This window comes from Triturus cristatus, chromosome 5_2 (genome assembly GCF_964204655.1).
Source record: "Triturus cristatus chromosome 5_2, aTriCri1.1, whole genome shotgun sequence".
NCBI classification, from domain to species: domain Eukaryota; kingdom Metazoa; phylum Chordata; class Amphibia; order Caudata; family Salamandridae; genus Triturus; species Triturus cristatus.
In genome coordinates, this window is record NC_140588.1 from 994,670,919 (window position 1) to 994,689,699 (window position 18,781).

The 18,781-nt window shown below is 46.4% G+C and overlaps 1 protein-coding gene across 1 annotated transcript in view; it reads left to right on the forward strand.

Moving 5' to 3' along the window:
- Window positions 1-9,728: 9,728 nt before the first annotated feature.
- The window catches only part of SLC16A2 (solute carrier family 16 member 2), a 466,864-nt gene continuing 457,811 nt past the window's right edge, over window positions 9,729-18,781 (forward strand). Inside the window, exon 1 of the mRNA XM_085608252.1 lies at window positions 9,729-10,246. Coding sequence (XP_085464378.1) covers window positions 9,889-10,246 — 358 coding nt within the window. The 5' untranslated portion in view covers window positions 9,729-9,888. The remainder of the gene's footprint in view (window positions 10,247-18,781) is intronic.

Sequence of the window (18,781 nt, forward strand, 5' to 3'; positions counted from 1 at the left end):
CTTGGGGACAAAACTAAAGCACTACCAGGTTTACTAGTACAGGTACTGCCACGTTTATTAACCACGAAAAAGGAAGACTGGGGTGCAATTTCAGCCTGTAAACAAAAGCAAGATGAAGACACTAGTGATTTCTATGCACGATTTGAAAAATGTTTCGGTATAAATAGTGGCATAAAAGCAAGTAGCGAATCATACCCACATCTGTTTGTGACAAAATTAGTTGAAAATTCCTTGCCCCAAGTGAAGAATAGAGTATTAAAATTCGAGAGTACCTGGCAAGGTAACACTCCATCACAAATGTTACAAATGTTACAGTATCATCACAATAGAATTAGAGAGGAACAAGATCATGAACAAAGACGCATGAAAGACACGAAAATGAAAATGCTAGTCTCCCAGACAGTTCCAGCTGAAGGACATAAAAAGGGTACGACACATTCTGGCGATTTAGCAGGACCTGTAAAAGGGACATGCAACTATTGTAAACAACTAGGTCATCATGTACACGATTGTCCAGTCCTGAAGCGTAATATCGCCACGGGTATTACAAAAGAAAGACCACGGCCACTTAGACAGGATCAGAATGAACAAGGAGCCTTGCAGCATGCACAGTCCATGCCAGCTCCACCACAGACTATACAGTTTGTGCCAGCTGCACCAGCGCTGCCTGTTGCTGCCACGCAAACCACGACACGACAACTGTACCAGACCGCACAGTATGACTATCCTGATTATCAACGATATGCATGAACCAGCCTAGAGAGGGAAGTTGACTTACCCCTTATCGAGATCCCTGTAGATCAAGAAGGACCTTATGTGCATAGTGAATTATTAGGCCAAGACAGAAAATTTTTACTCGATACAGGGGCAAGTCGAACAACTATAAAACGTAGTGAAGTTCCAGGGGCACCCCTCTCAGGCTCACAGAATATTTCCCTTGGTTTTTCAGGAAAACCTATTGTTAATGAAGTGTCACAACCTCTTCCACTTACGATAGGACCTTTGACCCGAACTACAGATTTGTTGCTTACTAAATCATGTCCAGAAAACCTGTTAGGAATAAAGACATTGAAAGCTCTAGGAGCTATAATATGTTGTTCTCCGGAAGGAGTAAGATTGTTTTTACGTGATTTTAAAGGTCATTATGTGTCTAGAGACATGGATCCCCGATTGCAGACTTTACCTACACATCTATGGGCACAAGGCCCTACTGATGTTGGTTGCATGAATATTACACCATATCGAGTTACACTAAAGGCAGGAGTGGTACTACCACGAATGCGACAATACAAGTTACCACCAGATGCTGTAGTGGCTTTACTACAAATCATTGACGAGCTCATTGCCCAAGGAGTGGTTGTAGAAACAGACTCCAATGTATGTAATTCACCGATAATTCCGATTCTCAAACGAACAGATCCGAAGGCCCCGCCAGTATATCGATTGATTATTGATCTGCGCGAATTAAACAAGTGTATTGTGCCACAATTCCCTGTGGTCCCCGATATCTCATCATTACTGACAGCTATTGATTCCGAAGCAACATTCTTTACTGTAATTGATCTCAAAAATGCCTTTTTCAGCGTCCCAATAGATCCGGAAAGCCAATATTTGTTCGGATTTAGTTTAAATGGACGTAGCTTCAAATTCTCACGCGCACCTCAAGGATTTACAGAAAGCCCCAGCATCTATAGCCAAGCACTGAAACGAGAACTCGACAGTATCCACATGCCAGTTAACACTGCTTTGCTTCAATATGTCGATGATCTGCTGATCACCGCCCGAAGCGAACCTGAATGTGAAAAAGCATCACTGACGGTTTTACAATTTCTAGCCGAAAAGGGGCACAAGGTGTCCCCTTCTAAGCTGCAATTCTGTGTCCAGCGAGTTATTTACCTTGGTCACTCGCTGTCCAAGGAGGGAAGGCAGCTTACACCCGACCGCATTCAGTTAATAGCTAACATGCCAATACCCAAGACACAAAAGGAGGTGCGGGCTTTCATAGGCCTCACTTCATATTGTAGGCAGTGGATCCCTCAGTATGCATTTCTAGCAAAACCACTCATTCAGTTGACAACACAGGAGGCAGCCACATCGACTGTTCTCCCTTGGACTCAGGAACATACACAAGCTTTTGAAAGCTTAAAGAAAGCTCTATGCCAAGCACCTGTTTTAGCAACACCATGTTACAGAAAACATTTTACACTCTTTATTACAGAACGCGAAGGTACTGCCTTGTCAGTACTCACACAGGAACAAGCAGGAGCACACAAACCATGTGCTTATTTTTCTAGTACATTAGATCCCGTAGCTCAGGCTCTGCCTGCGTGCCTGAAATCAGTGGCAGCGACAGCTTTAGCAATCAGACAAAGCGATGCCATAGTGTTAGGACATCCATTGACAGTACAAGTACCACACGCCGTAGAGGTTCTTGTGAATCGAACGCAAACACAACACTTGACTATAGCACGACTTACAGGGTATGAACTAACATTGTTTCAGCCACATATAGAAATCAGACGTTGTAACACATTGAATCCTGCCACACTTTTACCTGTAAATGGAACAGACCCATTAGCCCACGATTGTATTGATGTTATTACAATCACGACGAAACCCAGACAAGACTTGACAGATGTTCCATTGTCAGATCCAGACCTGACGTTGTATGTAGATGGTTCATGTATGAGAACAAGTACAGGAGAGTTAGTGGCCGCTTACGCAGTCACCACAGACACTGAAATTATTGAAACCAAGTGTATAAATACCTTGTCCGCTCAAGCGGCAGAGCTCGTCGCTCTGACACAAGCCTGTATTCAAGCCACAAATAAAAAAGTCAACATATACACTGATTCACGTTATGCATTCGGAGTCGTACATGACTTCGGCGTGCTGTGGCGAGAGAGAGGTTATTTAACTTCTCACGGTGCCCACATTCAGCACGGACCCCTCATTCATGCCTTATTAGATGCAATACATTTGCCCATTGCAATATCGATTATGAAATGTAAAGCTCATATGAAAATTACTGATATCATTTCTCAAGGCAATGATCTAGCTGACAGAACAGCTAAACAGACTGCTCAAACTCAAACATTCGACATGACAAAGACAATAGTCCAGACACCACCACATTGTATGATGGTTAAGGATCCCGCTCTTGATGTAATTGACATACAGACATATGCTACACCAGACGAAATAAAGAAATGGACTGAATTAGGAGGGATCCAAACCGATCAAGGATGGATGATGAAGGAAAAATCTGTGTGGTTCCTTCCTGATTCAATGGTCCAAGTTATAATTAACACTGTACATAGTCCTGCACATCTAGGAGAAAAAGCTATGCTAGATAGCATTCAACACATTTGGTTTAATAAACATTTACGAGCTGCAGCCAAACAAAAAGTTCGTACCTGTCTGATCTGTTGCCAGTTCAACCCAGGAAAAAGCGTTCCCGTAGAACAGGGTGGATTTCATCCTCCTGATCATCCTTTTGAAGTCCTCCAGATGGATTATATCCAGATGGAACGATGTAGAGGATTCAAATATGTTCTCGTAGTTGTGTGTGCTCTTTCCCGTTGGACGGAGGCATACCCGGTTTCAGATTACACTGCCCCGACTACTGCCAAACAGTTGGTTCGAGAATTCTTCCCACGATACGGTTTACCACGTGTTGTTCACTCAGATAACGGCCAGCCGTTCTCATCCGAATTAATGAAACACGTTTCACTTTTGTTAGGCTATCAGTGGAAATTCCACTGTGTCCGACACCCCGAAGCAGCAGGTCTCGTAGAAAGACATAATCAGACTCTGAAAATAAGATTATCCAAAATATGCAGAGAGAAAGGTGTCGACTGGGTAGTAGCATTACCAGTTGCACTCTTTTACACAAGAATGGTAGCACACTCTCGAACAGGGCTATCCCCGTATGAAGTGATCTTCGGCAGACCACCAAATATGTGGGGGACGCCTATACCACGCAAAATAACTGATATTGACTGTAACATGCTGACAGATTACTTGGCTTCCTTGATGTCTGCACTACAATCTTGTCGTTCACAGGTAGCTGCAGCTTTTCCTGACAACACTGAGGTGAAACCCCATGACGTGGTTCCGGGAGACTTGGTCCTCGTGAGGAACTTTGATCGAAAGACTCAGCTGGAACCTAGGTGGAGGTCACCTCAGCTGGTGTTGCTCACCACAAGAACAGCCGTGAAGATCGAAGGCAGAAAGGGATGGATTCATTCAAGTCATATCAAGAAATTTCATGGACTAAAATCAGATGTGAATACCTCACCTTGTGTGTCTTCACCCATTGACTCAAAACTTCCTTTTGTGGAAAAAAGTGATTCTGAGCATTATAAATTAAAGCTCAGGCCCAATCAGTCGAGCAATTTGATTGTTTAAGTCCTCTCCAAGGTGAAGCGGTTGAATTGTCTCTGACATGTATCCCTTGGACCTGAATAGAGAAAGCACCCGAAAAATGTTGAAACGACAGGCGTACTGTAAATCACTGCGTAGTCATTGCATAGTGACGTTATTAATTTTATTTTTCTCAAGTCTTTTAATAATTACTGCAAGTATATTGTTGCACATATATTATCCTATTTCTAGACATGTTTACAATGTTACTGCTGAACATTCTTTTAGTAAATTACCTCCGCTTGAGTTGTCTTATAGATTTGCACTGCGCAATAACACGTTTATTAGTATGTTGCATCATTCCCATCAGGTTAGCAATGCTACAAATTGTTGGATATGTGGCCGACTCCCTCCCTATCAGAATTATAAAGGAATTCTACCTCTTTTTCCATACCCGTTCACACACAACGGCTCCTGTGGAGCATGGTTTAGTTTAATTAATTCCCAAGATTCGAACTCTGCAGTTTATCAAGACAATGGGGTATGGGGAAATCTGAACTTAGTTTTACTTAAGGTCTGCCACCCCAACAAGGAGGGACTTCCCAAAGGAACAGGAACTGATCTAGAAAATGAAGTATATGGATTAGGTAACTTTACGCTTAATCTCCTGTTTTTCTAGCTCCTCCTGATTATCACAGAAACATTCATTTAGTATATAATAGAGTAAGGAGAGATCTCCCAATAGTCGACTACACTGAAACAGCATGGGAAAAATACACAGATTTCAATAAAGGTCTCTTTCCCTATATAGGTACCGTTACTAATAGTAAGCTGATACGTAGATTGACTAGAACCCTTGAAGCAGTAGTGAACGAAACTATTTCCGCCTTAGGCAATTTAACAGAAGAGCAGTCTGCTATGCGGATTGTTGTGCTTCAAAATCGTCTTGTCCTTGACGTCATCCTGGCTGATAGGGGCGGAGCTTGTAGGGTCATCGGATCAAGCTGTTGCATTTTCATACCAGAAAATTCGCCATCTGTATATAAAGCCATAACTCGTCTTCATAAGATTGTAAGCCAGATACACCAGAATCCAGGCACCTGGACTTGGTCCGGTTGGTTTTGGAGTGTATTATCTACCTTTGGATGGAGAGTTCTATCCTTCCTAGGTATTGGCCTTCTCATACTATTCAGTTGCTGCTTATGCCTGCAATGTGGACCAGCGATTTGTGGTCTGTGTGCCACATCGTGCATTCCACATCAAGATTTCCATTCAAGATCCCGGAAGAAGAAAGAAGAACAAATGATGCTATATGAACAGATCAATGGATTAATGAAGATTGATATCTCTTGACGGGCAAGTAGGGGACAAGGAGGGAATGTGGAAATATGGATTTTTCTGGTCAGTTATGTCCCCTATCTTGGACCCCAACGGTTCTATGTGCATGTTACAAGTACATGTATGTTCCCTCCAGTTCCAGTTATGAAGACGCAAATACATGTGCGTCCACCGTTAACATGTCCTCTGTTGATCCACCATGAATGGGCCGGATATTCCATTCCTAAGTACGAAAGGCCACCGCCTTTATATGGTTCACTTATGCCATTTTACAGTCCAGGCAAGTAGGCCCTGATTCTGTCATCAAGCTTTTCTTGCCTTCTGCCTCTGAAAGCTCCAGTCTGAGCCTGCACCTGTGACCATGAACTTTGTCTCATTCTCTGCGCGGCTCACGAAGCCTGACATCAGCCTGCTGCCTGCCAAAAACTGTATTTCACCTTCGGAAATTATCTGCTCCGCTCCCTGCCCAATGCATTCCTGTCTAGTAGCTTAAGTAAACATTCTGCCAGCTACCGAGCAAAGGCCCGGCTTCTCTGTCTTTATGCAAGTAATTCATAGCACTGTTACTATGGAAGATTCCGCCCTCGCATCTAGTATAGACACTTAGACGCTTGTACACGCACTAATAGTCAGTATAGTCAGTATAGAATAAGATTCCACTCGAAGAGACCTCTCTTTTGGATAACTTAGTTCTTTAAACATAGGATGTTAGATATGATTTGGGATTAGGTTGACTTGACCCTCCAGACTTCTGTCGCCACATGTAGAGCTAAATGTCAAGTCCCCTTCACCCCCTAGTTGCACGTCAATGACACGTCATGCTGCTGCGCGCGCATTTCTGCCAAGTATTTCTGCTGACATTGCGAAATTCTTTCATGTAACCACCCTCTTATGACATCACATCTGATGACGTTCTTTAAACACACCCAGTTACGCCTATCTTTGCCACATATGAATATATTATCTCCACTATCAATTGTTACGCCTCTTGTATTTGCTTCACTGTAATGCTTATTGTATAAAAGTAATTGATTGTCAATAACGTATGTACTTCACTTCCTGAACCTTCGTGGTGATGGAACCTGGAGCAACCGATTATAATCGACCTCTGGAATAAAGCCCATTCCGAACCTCTAATACCACGGATTCTGCCTCTTATTTACTGAGCTGTTTCATTATGTTTCTGTATCAAATTAAGTCCCGGTAATTAAATTATTTACCACAGAATGCAGCAGTCTGGGATACTTTACATTCAGGGGGCCTGTGAATGCAGCAGTCTGGGATTTTGTACATTCAGGGGGCCTGTGAATGCAGCATTCTGGGATATTGTACATTCAGGGGGCCTGTGAATGCAGCATTCTGGGATACTGTACATTCAGAGGCCCTTTGAATGCAGCATTCTGGGATATTGTACATTAGGGGGCCTGTGAGTGAAGCATTTTGGGATACTGTACATTCTAAGGGAGCCTGTGAATGCAGCAGTCTGGGATACTGTACATTCAGAGGGCCTGTGAGTGAAGCATTTTGGGATACTGTACATTCAGGGGGCCTGTGAATGCACAGTCTATGATACTGTACATTCAGAGGGCCTGTGAATGCATCAGTCTGGGATACTGTACATTAGGGGGCCTGTGAATGCAGCAGTCTGGGATACTGTACATTCAGGGGGCCTGTGAATGCAGCAGTCTCAGATACTTTACATTCAGAGGGCCTGTGAATGCAGCAGTCTGTGATACTGTACATTCAGGGGCCTGTGAATGCAGCAGTCTGGGATACTGTACATTCAGAGGGCCTGTGAAAGCCGTAGTCTGGGATACTGTACATTCAGGGGTCTGCGAATGCACAGTCTATGATACTGTACATTAGGGGGCCTGTGAATGCAGCCGTCTGGGATATTGTACATTCAGGGGCCTGTGAATGCAGCAGTCTGGGATACTGTACATTAAGAGGACTATGAATGCAGCTGTCTCAGGGTTGCCTCCTCACCGTGCCCCTGCAGGAAGGCCCGTGCCAGGGGCACACGTGTGCGCCCGCGAGCCCCCGGGCTGCAGCCTGGGTAGGGAGCCTGCGTGCGTGCCTTGGCTCGGCCTCCCTGCGCCATGCTGCTCGTACAGTACAACAACAATGGCTGGGGTTGGCCGGATCCCAAGAGGGGCGGGCCGGCGGCGAATCCTCTCTTTTTTCAGGAGGACTTCGCGGCTTCCCCTTCGCTGTGTTTTCCTGGACGCGAGAGGCATTCTTTTGTCCTCGTTTTCAACATCAAAGCCACCGGTCCGGCCACCCCTTCCTGCCCGCGCCGAACGTCCCCCGGCGCACCGTGTGCTGTAGAATGACTTGTATATGTATAAATACCGGAGGTGACTCCCACACGAGACATGTGGGAGGGGGGAAGAAGGCGGTGTTTGCGCCTCTCTCCACCCCCTGTCTGAACATCGCATGCACACAGAGCCTGTGGCTGCGGAGAGAGACCCCTGCCCATGCTGCCTGCACGCCTTCAAAATAGCCCAGAGAGATAAGGGGGCAAAAATCAGTGGCACCGGGGTGGCAAGATACGGGTCCCCCACATGAGACACCTTGTGTAGGGGAGGCGCTTGCTTTCTAGCTTTGAGCTCCCAGGAAGAGGTGAGAGCCCAACCTGTCTGTGTGTGCGAGGTGTACCCTGCCTGCAGCAGTCATGCAGAGGTGAGCCGTCCTGCCAGACCCCCCGCCCCCACCCCCCTTTGAAGCCAAGCCCCTTCCCGAGAGGTTCTTGGTGTCTGGCACTGTGTGTTTGTGTACCATGTGATTCTGCGTGTGCCTGTCCTAGATACGGCGTGTCCTCGAGGCGTGCTCTGCCATGCCCTTTACAGTATTCTGTTTCTACCTTACCTACACGATTACATGCTCTCTACTCTACATGGCCTAGACACGGTGCATGTCAGTGACGCACAACACGTGTTCCTGTGATAATAAGTATACACAGGTGTGTCCCTGTGTATGTCTGTCGCAGCGTATCCCTGTGTGTGCAGAAGTATTGTACCTGTGAGTTCCGGTCGTAGATAACGCGTGCTACGTCATCCAGGGCTCCTCCTGCTGTTGTAAAGACTCTCGTGTGTGTTTCGTACCTTATCCTTGTTGCGGATGCTGTGTGTGCACGTGTTCCGCACATTACCTATAGTATGTCAGTCAGCTCCCCGTGTCTGTATACATCAATATTTGACTTCTGTGACGCATACTGCGTGTTTCTGTCATAGATACTGTGCCGGTGTGTGCCTTACATGTTGTATGCCTGCTACGCTCGGTTGTGTTGCATACAGTGCCTTCTGTGTACCACAGTCACCTATGTAGTGTACCTATGTGATGCCCGCTCTGGACGTACGTTACAAAGAGTGTCTGCAGGTTGCTCCTGCCCCAGATATAATGTACCTTTGGTATGCCGTCTGTTTTGCTGTGTTATACACAGTGCCGCCGCCTGCAATCCGCTGTCTGCGACTCTTGCAGACATAGTGCAGTTTTGTGACGTGTGCTGTGTCCTGATGTTACACGCAGCGCCTCCATGTGCTACCCGCTGTCTGTGACTCTCGCAGACAGTGTATCTTTGTGACGCATGCTGCGTCCTTGATTTACACACAGTGCCTCCATGTTGTGCCTTCCCGTCACAGATATTGTGCATCCCTGTCGCCTTCTATTGTCCCTGTCACAGTGACCTTGTATCCCAGGGCCACACAGTGCGTGCCCTGTGCTGGCTGCCACAGTGGCTGGCGGTGACGCGTGCAGCTCCTGTCACGGATGCGCTGTTTCCCAGCGCTGCGCGCAGCGTGCCCCTGTGCCACCCGCGGTGGCTCCTGCTAATGTGTCCCTTTGTGTGCCTGGCAGTGTGCATCCCTGTGCCAGGAGCTGCGTGTCCCTGTGACTGCCCACGACCTGCCTCTCACCCCTCTCAGGACACACGCAGCTCTGAATGAGCCGTGCCCGCCTTTTAAAGGACAGATGTGGAGGGGAGGGAGGGTCCGTCCCCCACCACCGGTGCCTGCTGCCTCGTAACCCTCATGCCAGGGTCACTCTCTGCATTGCTGTTGTGCGCAGTCTGCCCTGCACGTGCCCTGGGCTGAGCTGAACTTAAGCCCTCGCTCTCGGGGGTGCGCTCCGACTGGCAGTGCGCGCATCTGGGCATCAAGGACAGCGGCAGCAGGTGGCGCGGGCAGCATGAGCTCCGAGGGCAGCAGCGGCGGCCAGCCAGCAGGGGGGCGGCAGAGGGCAGCGCCCGAGGAAGAGGACCTGAAGGGAGAGGCGCAGTCGCCCCCCGGGGTGCGGGACCGGCTGCTGGAGGCGCAGGAGACCCCCGGGGCCCCGCAGGATGGCGCGCCAGGGGGCACCCCGGAGTCCTCCTCCCCGCACGGCGGGTTCCAGCCCCCGGAGGGGGGCTACGGCTGGCTGGTGGTCTTCGCCGCCACCTGGTGCAGCGGGTCCATCTTCGGCATCCAGAACTCGTTCGGGATCCTGTACGTGATGCTGCAGGAGGACATGGAGGGGCCCAAGGACAAGGCGCTGGAGTTCAAGACCGGTGAGTCACAGGGGGTGGGTGAGTGGGTTAATTAATGATTTTTTTTAAGGAAATCACGAAGCATACCGTGCAGGCTGGATGCGTGAGTTACTGAATTATGTAAGTGTTGCAGAGTTCACGGGACCACGTGGTGGGATGGTTTGCATGCATGTGAGCACGTGGACAGGGGTTGGTCCACTTTCAAGCGCCTAGAAGACAAGACATTATTGCTTACCTTTAGAAATCTCGCCGCCATTTAACGAAACTAGACTCAGTTCCTACATGTGTTCACAATTAAAGGTGTATTGTACGATGCAATAAAAGGTGCGCTTTCATTCAGTCTTCGAGCCCTACTTGCAAAGCACCCCCTCTTCCCACCTGGGAAGGCTGCGCCTTCCCGATTGGTCGGAATGCACATGAACGCTCCTCGTGATTCGAGCTGAACTCGTTTCGTGCCCCCTGTCTAGCCCGTCACACCTTGTTCTGTTCCCGGTTTCAAAGGCTTGTGTTTTTTTCACATGCAAGGTGTGCATGTAATTATCCTGGCCCTGGCACCTGTATTTAAAACGCGTTCTCTCTGAATCCTGCGCCTCAGCGGAGCAGCTGCAGCCCGGGTCAGCCTCCCGCACAGGACTCGAGTGCGCCGGTCCAGCACCGATCACACCCCCTAAAGCAGCAGACCTCACTGGGACGGCTTACATCCTGCCGTGGCCGACTTCTGTGCTCTTTTCTTGGCCAATTTTCATCCCCATTGGGCTTTTCATCCCCTCCCTATTTCTTTGTGGCTGATTTTTCAGATCCGACTTGTTCTATTTTGAGCAATAAAAGGCGTGCACCTTTTATTCATCGTTAACGCCAACCTGATCATTTACACTTTATAAAGTATTACAAAGTCTAGGATAGCTATGTAAAATAACTATACGTACAATGAGTGTACATGGAATGTATTTACGTAGACAGTAGGTCTTCTGAATATATTGTATGGACCAGTCCTTCTTGGACCTATGTTGGACGTCCCTGCATTAGTGGGTTAGAAAACAACTTGATGCATCGCATTGAATGGTGCCAGCCCTGGCATTAATCCTCATAAATCATTGAGTTAGTATCTAATCACAGCGACTTAAGACGGCCAAGACTACATCACCCAGAATGCATTGTTTTGCCACACAATATTCCATAACGGAACACAGTCTTTCATTATGACATGGAGTTAGGTGGCCATCCTGGGAGTGACTAACATGTATGGGGCAGCTTTGCCTCTGAACTATACACTTGGGCAACTCCTTGAGGGTTAACGAATGCAAACGAGTTGGTGGCGGTTCTACACAGCCCCATCCACTCTATTTTGCAATAATCCAAACTGCTAGTTAAAAAGTAGCATCCCTCATCTTTTAATGTTCGCGGTAGAAACTGCTCCCGCCAACTTGAACCGTAGCACATAGGAGCAGATCACCTTAATGTTTAAAGGTGTGTTCTCGTTTTTACGACATGTTCTCGCCGAAGTTATAATGATAGGACCATTTTAAGGAGCGTAGTTACAGAAATGAGTGGCCAGTTGTTTTGTGTTTAAGTAATAAGGGCAGAATCAGATGAACTTACACATATTTTCTTAAAAGTAAAATGCCCATTTTTTCACTATTATATTCAGTCCACGTTCATCAATCACGCCGGCTCGATCGCATGTGCCTGACAGGGCTTTTTCTCTTGACATGCGTGAGCTTCCCTGACGTTTTGATAACCACCCAAACAAACGTTTCTATTCAGATAGCGCCTAGAAGCAAAACAGTATATTTTAAGCCTTTCAGTAAAACCATAAACCATTGGTTTGCTCCGTAGAGATGCATGCAATTAAAGGTGTGCCCCGAATATTGCGCATATAAATACGTGAGCAAAAAGCTCCTTGTTGAGGAAAAGGGCCTTTAGGCGCATACGCTCCAAAATATACAAAGCACAAGTCTGTAAATCACCTTGAGCAATTAGCTCCTCGGATACTCACGCTCCCTTGATTGGCGTTTGTGTAGCACACAGTCGGTCTTTAGTAGGGCATCGCAGCGCATTTGGTACTTTCCAACAGAGACACGAGTCTGATTGGGTCTGTGGAGATCTGCTGTCAGGGGTTTGGAATTAAAAGTGCGCACCTTTTATTCTGAATTCATCAACACTAATGCACCTGGGCCCTCCTTTTTACTTTAGAATAATGGGCCTGTGGCTTCGATTCAATCTACGATTGATTCATTCCGCAGCCTCCTCAAGAACGCTTTAGGGATTGCTCTAAAAGTTGCAGCCTTTGTTGTGGCTTCGCCTGCAAGCATTGCTGCATGTATCGATGTCCTCGCTTCCTATCCATTGTTTGACTTGCAGATATTAGCTCCTTACTCTCTTCAAAGTATGCCATGCGCCGCCCCGACTCTCATTTCTCCTTGATGTTTGGTCATTTCGGACTGTGACAGTTTTATAGATGGTGTTTCCAAGAGTTTTTAGGACTGTAACTTGTCTCTGTTTGCTGTAGCTGGCACGCGTCGCTTCGCTGGGCTGCTATACCTTTAATGAGACAGTGCTAGCAGCACTCAGCTGGGCTACTGTACCTTTAATGAGACAGTGCTAGCAGCATTCAGCTGGGCTGCCTGCTGTACCTTTAAGGAGATAGTGCTAGCAGCATTCAGCTGGGCTGCTGTACCTTTAATGACACAGTGCTAGCAGCATTCAGCTGGGCTGCTGTACCTTTAATGAGACAGTGCTAGCAGCATTCATCTGGGCTGCTGTACCTTTAATGAGACAGTGCTAGCAGCATTCAGCTGGGCTGCTGTACCTTTAATGAGACAGTGCTAGCAGCATTCATCTGGGCTGCTGTACCTTTAATGACACAGTGCTAGCAGCATTCAGCTGGGCTGCTGTACCTTTAATGAGACAGTGCTAGCAGCATTCATCTGGGCTGCTGTACCTTTAATGACACAGTGCTAGCAGCATTCAGCTGGGCTGCTGTACCTTTAATGAGACAGTGCTATCAGCATTCAGCTGGGCTGCTGTACCTTTAATAAAACAGTGCTAGCAGCATTCAGCTGGGCGGCTATACCTTTAATGAGACAGTGCTAGCAGCATTCAGCTGGGCTGCTGTACCTTTAATGAGACAGTGCTAGCAGCATTCAGCTGGGCTGCTGTACATTTAATAAAACAGTGCTAGCAGCATTCAGCTGGGCTGCTGTACCTTTAATAAAACAGTAATAGCAGCATTCAGCTGGGCTGCTGTACCTTTAATAAAACAGTGCTAGCAGCATTCAGCTGGGCTGCTGTACATTTAATAAAATAGTGCTAGCAGCATTCAGCTGGGCTGCTATAACTTTAATGAGACTCAGCCGGTATCACTCACCTGGACTGCTAAACCTTTTTTAAGACTGAGCCGGTAGCACTCACCTGCTATACCTTTAATGAGACTGTGCTGGCAGCACTCAGCAGGGATACTATAAATTTAATAAGAGTGTGCTGACAACAGTCAGATGGGCTGCAAAACCTTTAATGAGACAGTGCAGGTAGGATTTAGCTGGGCTGCTATACAGTTAATAAGAGTGTACCTGCACTCTCAGCTGGGCTGCTATACCTCTAATGAGACAGTGCTAGCTATGCTCAGCTGGGTTGCTATACCTTCAGTGAGACTGCTGACACTCACAGCTGGGCCGCTATACCTTTAATGAGAATGTGCTAGCTATACTCAGCTGGGTTGCTATACCTTTAATGAGACAGTGCTAGCTATTTTCAGCTGGTCTGCTATACCTTTAATGAGACAGTGCTAGCAATATCAGCTGGGCTGCTATATTTTTAATGTGGCATAGCTAGCACACCTCAGCTGGGCTATTAAACCTTTAATGGGACTGTGTTTGCACTCTCAGCTGAGCTGCTGTACCTTTTATGAGACTGTATTTGGACTCTCAGATGGGCTGCTATAACTTTAATAAGACAGTGCTGTTACTCAGCTCGGCTGCTATACCTTTAATGGGACAGTGCTAGCTATATTCAGCTGGGCTGCTATACCTTTAATGAGACAGCCCTTGCACTCACAGATGGGCTGCTGTACTTTTAATGTGGAAGTGCTAGCACTTCTCAACTAGTCTGCTATACCTTTGATGAGGCCGTGCTGGTACTCTCAGCTGGGCTGCTATTCTGTTAATGTAAGAGTGTTTGCACTGTTAGTTGGACTGCTATACCTTTAATGAGACAGTGCTAGCTATATTCAGCTGGGCTGATATACCTTTAACGAGACAGTCCTTGCACTCTCAGCTGGGCTGCTGTACTTTTAATGTGGAAATGCTAGCACTTCTTAGCTTGTCTGCTATACCTTTGATGAGGCCGTGCTGGCACTCTCAGCTGGGCTGCTATTCTGTTAATGTAAGAGTGTTTGCACTGTGAGTTGGACTGTTTTACCTTTAATGAGACAGTGCTAGCTATATTCAGCTGGGATGATATACCTTTAATGAGACAGTCCTTGCACTCTCAGCTGGGCTACTGTGCTTTTAATGTGGAAGTGCTAGCACTTCTTAGCTAGTCTGCTATACCTTTGATGAGGCCATGCTGGCACTCTCAGCTGGGCTGCTATTCTGTTAATGTAAGAGTGTTTGCACTGTTAGTTGGACTGCTATACCTTTAATGAGACAGTGCTAGCTATATTCAGCAGGGCTGCTATACCTTTAATGAGACAGTCCTTGCACTCTCAGCTGGGCTGCTGTACTTTTAATGTGGAATTGCTGTCACTTCTTAGCTAGTCTTGTATACCTTTGATGAGGCCGGGCTGGCACTCTCAGCTGGGCTGCTATTCTTAATGTAAGAGTGTTTGCACTGTTAGTTGGACTGCTATACCTTTAATGAGACAGTGCTAGCTATATTCAGCAGGGCTGCTATACCTTTAATGAGACAGTCCTTGTACTCTCAGCTGGGCTGCTGTACTTTTAATGTGGAAGTGCTAGCACTTCTTAGCTAGTCTGCTATACCTTTGATGAGGCCGTGCTGGCACTCTCAGCTGGGCTGCTATTCTGTTAATGTATGAGTGTTTGCACTGTGAGTTGGACTGCTATACCTTTAATATGAAATTGCTAGCTCTTCTCGGCTAGGCTACTATCCTTACAATTAGACAGTGCTAGCACTGTCAGCTGGGATGATATACCCTTAATGAGCTAATGCTAGCTTTCCACAGCTGGGCTGCTTGCTGTACACTTAATGAAACAGCGCTTACATTTGTTATCTGAGTTTTTAATAAGGCAGTGCTAGTTTTTAATAAGGCCCAGCTGTTTTTTTTATTCCTTTGATATGACAGTGCTTCTCACCTGTTCTGTTTTACTTTTAATGCGACATGTCTAGCTCTGCTCAGCTGGGCTGCTGATCTTTTAATGAGACACTGTTAGCCCTGTGTTAGTTTTTTTAGTGGGACAGCGCTAGCCACAGCCAGCTGAGTTTTTATACCTTTAATAAGACAGTGCTAGTGCCTGTCACCTGTATTTATAAGATCAAGGGGCAACCCCGTAACCCTGGGACCTGGGTAATCGAGTAACAAAGAAAAACAGTTCCCCCTTGAGGGGGAAGTGGGAATCTCTCCTTCCTTGGGAAAAATAGTTCAACCATCAACCAATTGGTTCCATTTCTAAACAAAACAGTTGTCTTCAGCTTGTTCAATAACAGAAAGAATCATTGCAAAGCCATAATCAGCCATTTTGAAAGACAAAAGATGATCCCAGGTGACTCAGCGTAAGTGAAATAAGTGAGAGTAAAGTGCTGCGCAGCCGATATACCCAAATAGTGACTGATATAGGATGCAAAGGTGGTTGAGACACGCTCTGGCACAGAGTGAAAAGCTCCAACATCAAATAAAAACAGTATACTATTATCGTGTCCCCATTTCGAACTTATGCGTACAATGTAGACTTGGTCTTCACCAGGAGGCAGCTTGGAAAGCACCGAAGGGATGAGATGGATGTGGAGGAGGCAGGGTATACTTCCGGGGGCGATTGTCGCATCGGACAACTTGGAGGAGGCAGAAAAGTAATCCAAATGCATGGTGTGTGGTTCCCAGCCAAAGCATGCATGGAACAGCACGTGATGCTGGGCTGGAGCCGGGCTGTGTGGAGTGGATGCCCCCTTGGGATATATTTCGCCCACAATAGTTACTCGATAAAAAAAGACCTAAAAATAACACTGAAAAGCCTCAATGTGCTGCAACCACACGAGGCTATGAATCAATCAAGCCACCAAGAACGAAAGACCAATTAAACCGCTCAGGGAACGAATCCTCCAACACCACAACGATTACTTGTTTGCAGAGTATATATATATATATATATATATATATACACACACATATATATCTCCCCATTGAAGCTGCATATTCTCCATCACCATTCCAGCCCCCTCTATAATTTGTAGAGATTGTTTGTCCACTCCGAGTCGGCCTCGTGTTCTGTGGAATGCCAGAGGGTTTCTAATGCTAGAACAATGCAGTTGTTCATGGAACAATTTCCTTTTCATTATATTGACCTATTCTGAGCTTGTTGGGATTTACCTCGGATTTTTCGTAATCGAGTGGATGCCTGGCGCGATCCAAATGAAATACCATTCTTGGTGCTGCAAACACCAGGGCGCTCCCGCCAGTTGCCCAGCATGCCCATGCGCGGGCATGCGCGGATTGTGATTCAGCCATATGCAGCAATCTGTTTTTCTGTGGGTGTTTCTAAAGAGTTCCACAATGCAGTGTCCGCTTAAAGATTTTGGGGGACCTGGGCAATACATATATTGGGGTCCTTTTGTTATGAAACAACTTTGCATTTTTATTGCCCATTTTCTGCTAATTCGAGCACTGTGTTGACAAACAATACTGAGTTATATGATAAGGTTAAAATAGAGAACTAGAGGTGTGAGTGGAAGGAAATTCGCACTCCAAGGGGCCCTTTGAAGGTGGGGACCCTGGGCAATCGCCCACTTTGCCCATGCCTCAGACTCTGTCTGCCACAATGGGCTCAGTTTAGGTCAGTCCTTGGCCATCCGCATCCACTTTCGACCCTGCACCTCGTACATGGAGGCGATGCAAACATGTTAATTCTGTCACGGCCGAGATGTGCCCCGTGCATCACAGTGTGCTGGATTTGGAAAAAGATTAGAAAGTCTGGGTATATGTGCATTTGTATTGATTTTGTACCATCCCTCATCCACATCATTCCTAACTAGGTTTCTATCCCATCTCTTCCTGATCGTGCTGTTATTTGGCCCCTCTGTGTCATTTCGTTTTTGATGACCACCTCCAGGGATGGTCTACTGGTCAGATGCCCTGAGGCTTCCAGGGATAGCCTGGACTTCTCTTTTTGTTTCCAGTTAAAAAAGTAGCCTTTGATTGGAAGGTACATAAAAATGCTTCCTAAGAATTCAATTTCAAATGTCTGCTACAACTCTGGGAAGAAGAAACAACCTCCACTCTCCGTTGATTGGTCCTCCTCCTGTACTGTCTTGTCCTCCCACTCAGATTTGGGCTGTGTACATCTCTGGGAAGCCACCCCCCGACTCTGCATCTTAAACTTCCTCAGTCACAGCGACCAGAGTGTGCAGAATGTAATGTTTGCACTTTGGGTTGTGAAGGTGTCCTGTCAAACCCGTCAGGCCTTACTTTCTCGTCATTCCAATGAGAGGGCTTGGGCTCTGCGGTTGCTTCATTCTGGGAATCTGCTATCATTTGCAGTGTTTGTAATAGTGTGGCAGCACACTATTGTGAAGGGTCCAACCTACTTTATGAAAGGAAGCACGCAGTGTTTTCCTGCAAAGTTTGTGAGTTGTCCCTCCACAAACTCAAGATGCGGTCATCCCACTGAATGTGTCGAAGAAGCACCTCTCCAGATAAGGCGGGAGGCCCTGGAACAAGAACAGACATCGTGGAAGCGTTACAAGGTCTATCGCCTTGATCACGCCCATCACCGACAGATAGATGTGCTACAAACTTTAACACGCAGTTTAACCCATTTTCAGCTGGTCACTGTTATTCAGTCTTCATGTCCTTCTCTTTTCTTGAGGTCAGACTATCAGGAGAGCACACCTCTTGGTAGATAGCTATGGTTCGCATTTCTCATGAAAATTGTGCCGGGCTAGCATTTATCAGAAGGGTCACCGTTTTTTACTTATTAATTGTGTAGCTAGAAATTGTTGACAATTCTCTATCACAGAGATGACCTTTTTTTTATATTTTTCCTGTCCAGGTGCCAGATACAGTGCAGCACCATTGGCAAATAGTCTTTTTTTATTGAACCATCTATTTGATGACTGGTCTGTATTTGGTCCTCTCAGTTTTTTTTTTCTAAACAAATTTTATTAAAATTGTCATGGTTTATATTGGCACAAGGCTTGGCTATGTATCACGATACAAAGAAGGGTAGAGATCCTATATCATATACGGCAGGTGTGATAGTTCATCGCATATCATTTGTACATATTTGACTTGCCATCTCAACAATCCGGTAAATTAATACTGCCGGCATAGCAGAAAAGTATCCCAATGAACCACAATCTACCATTAGACTAAACCCCCTTTGCGAC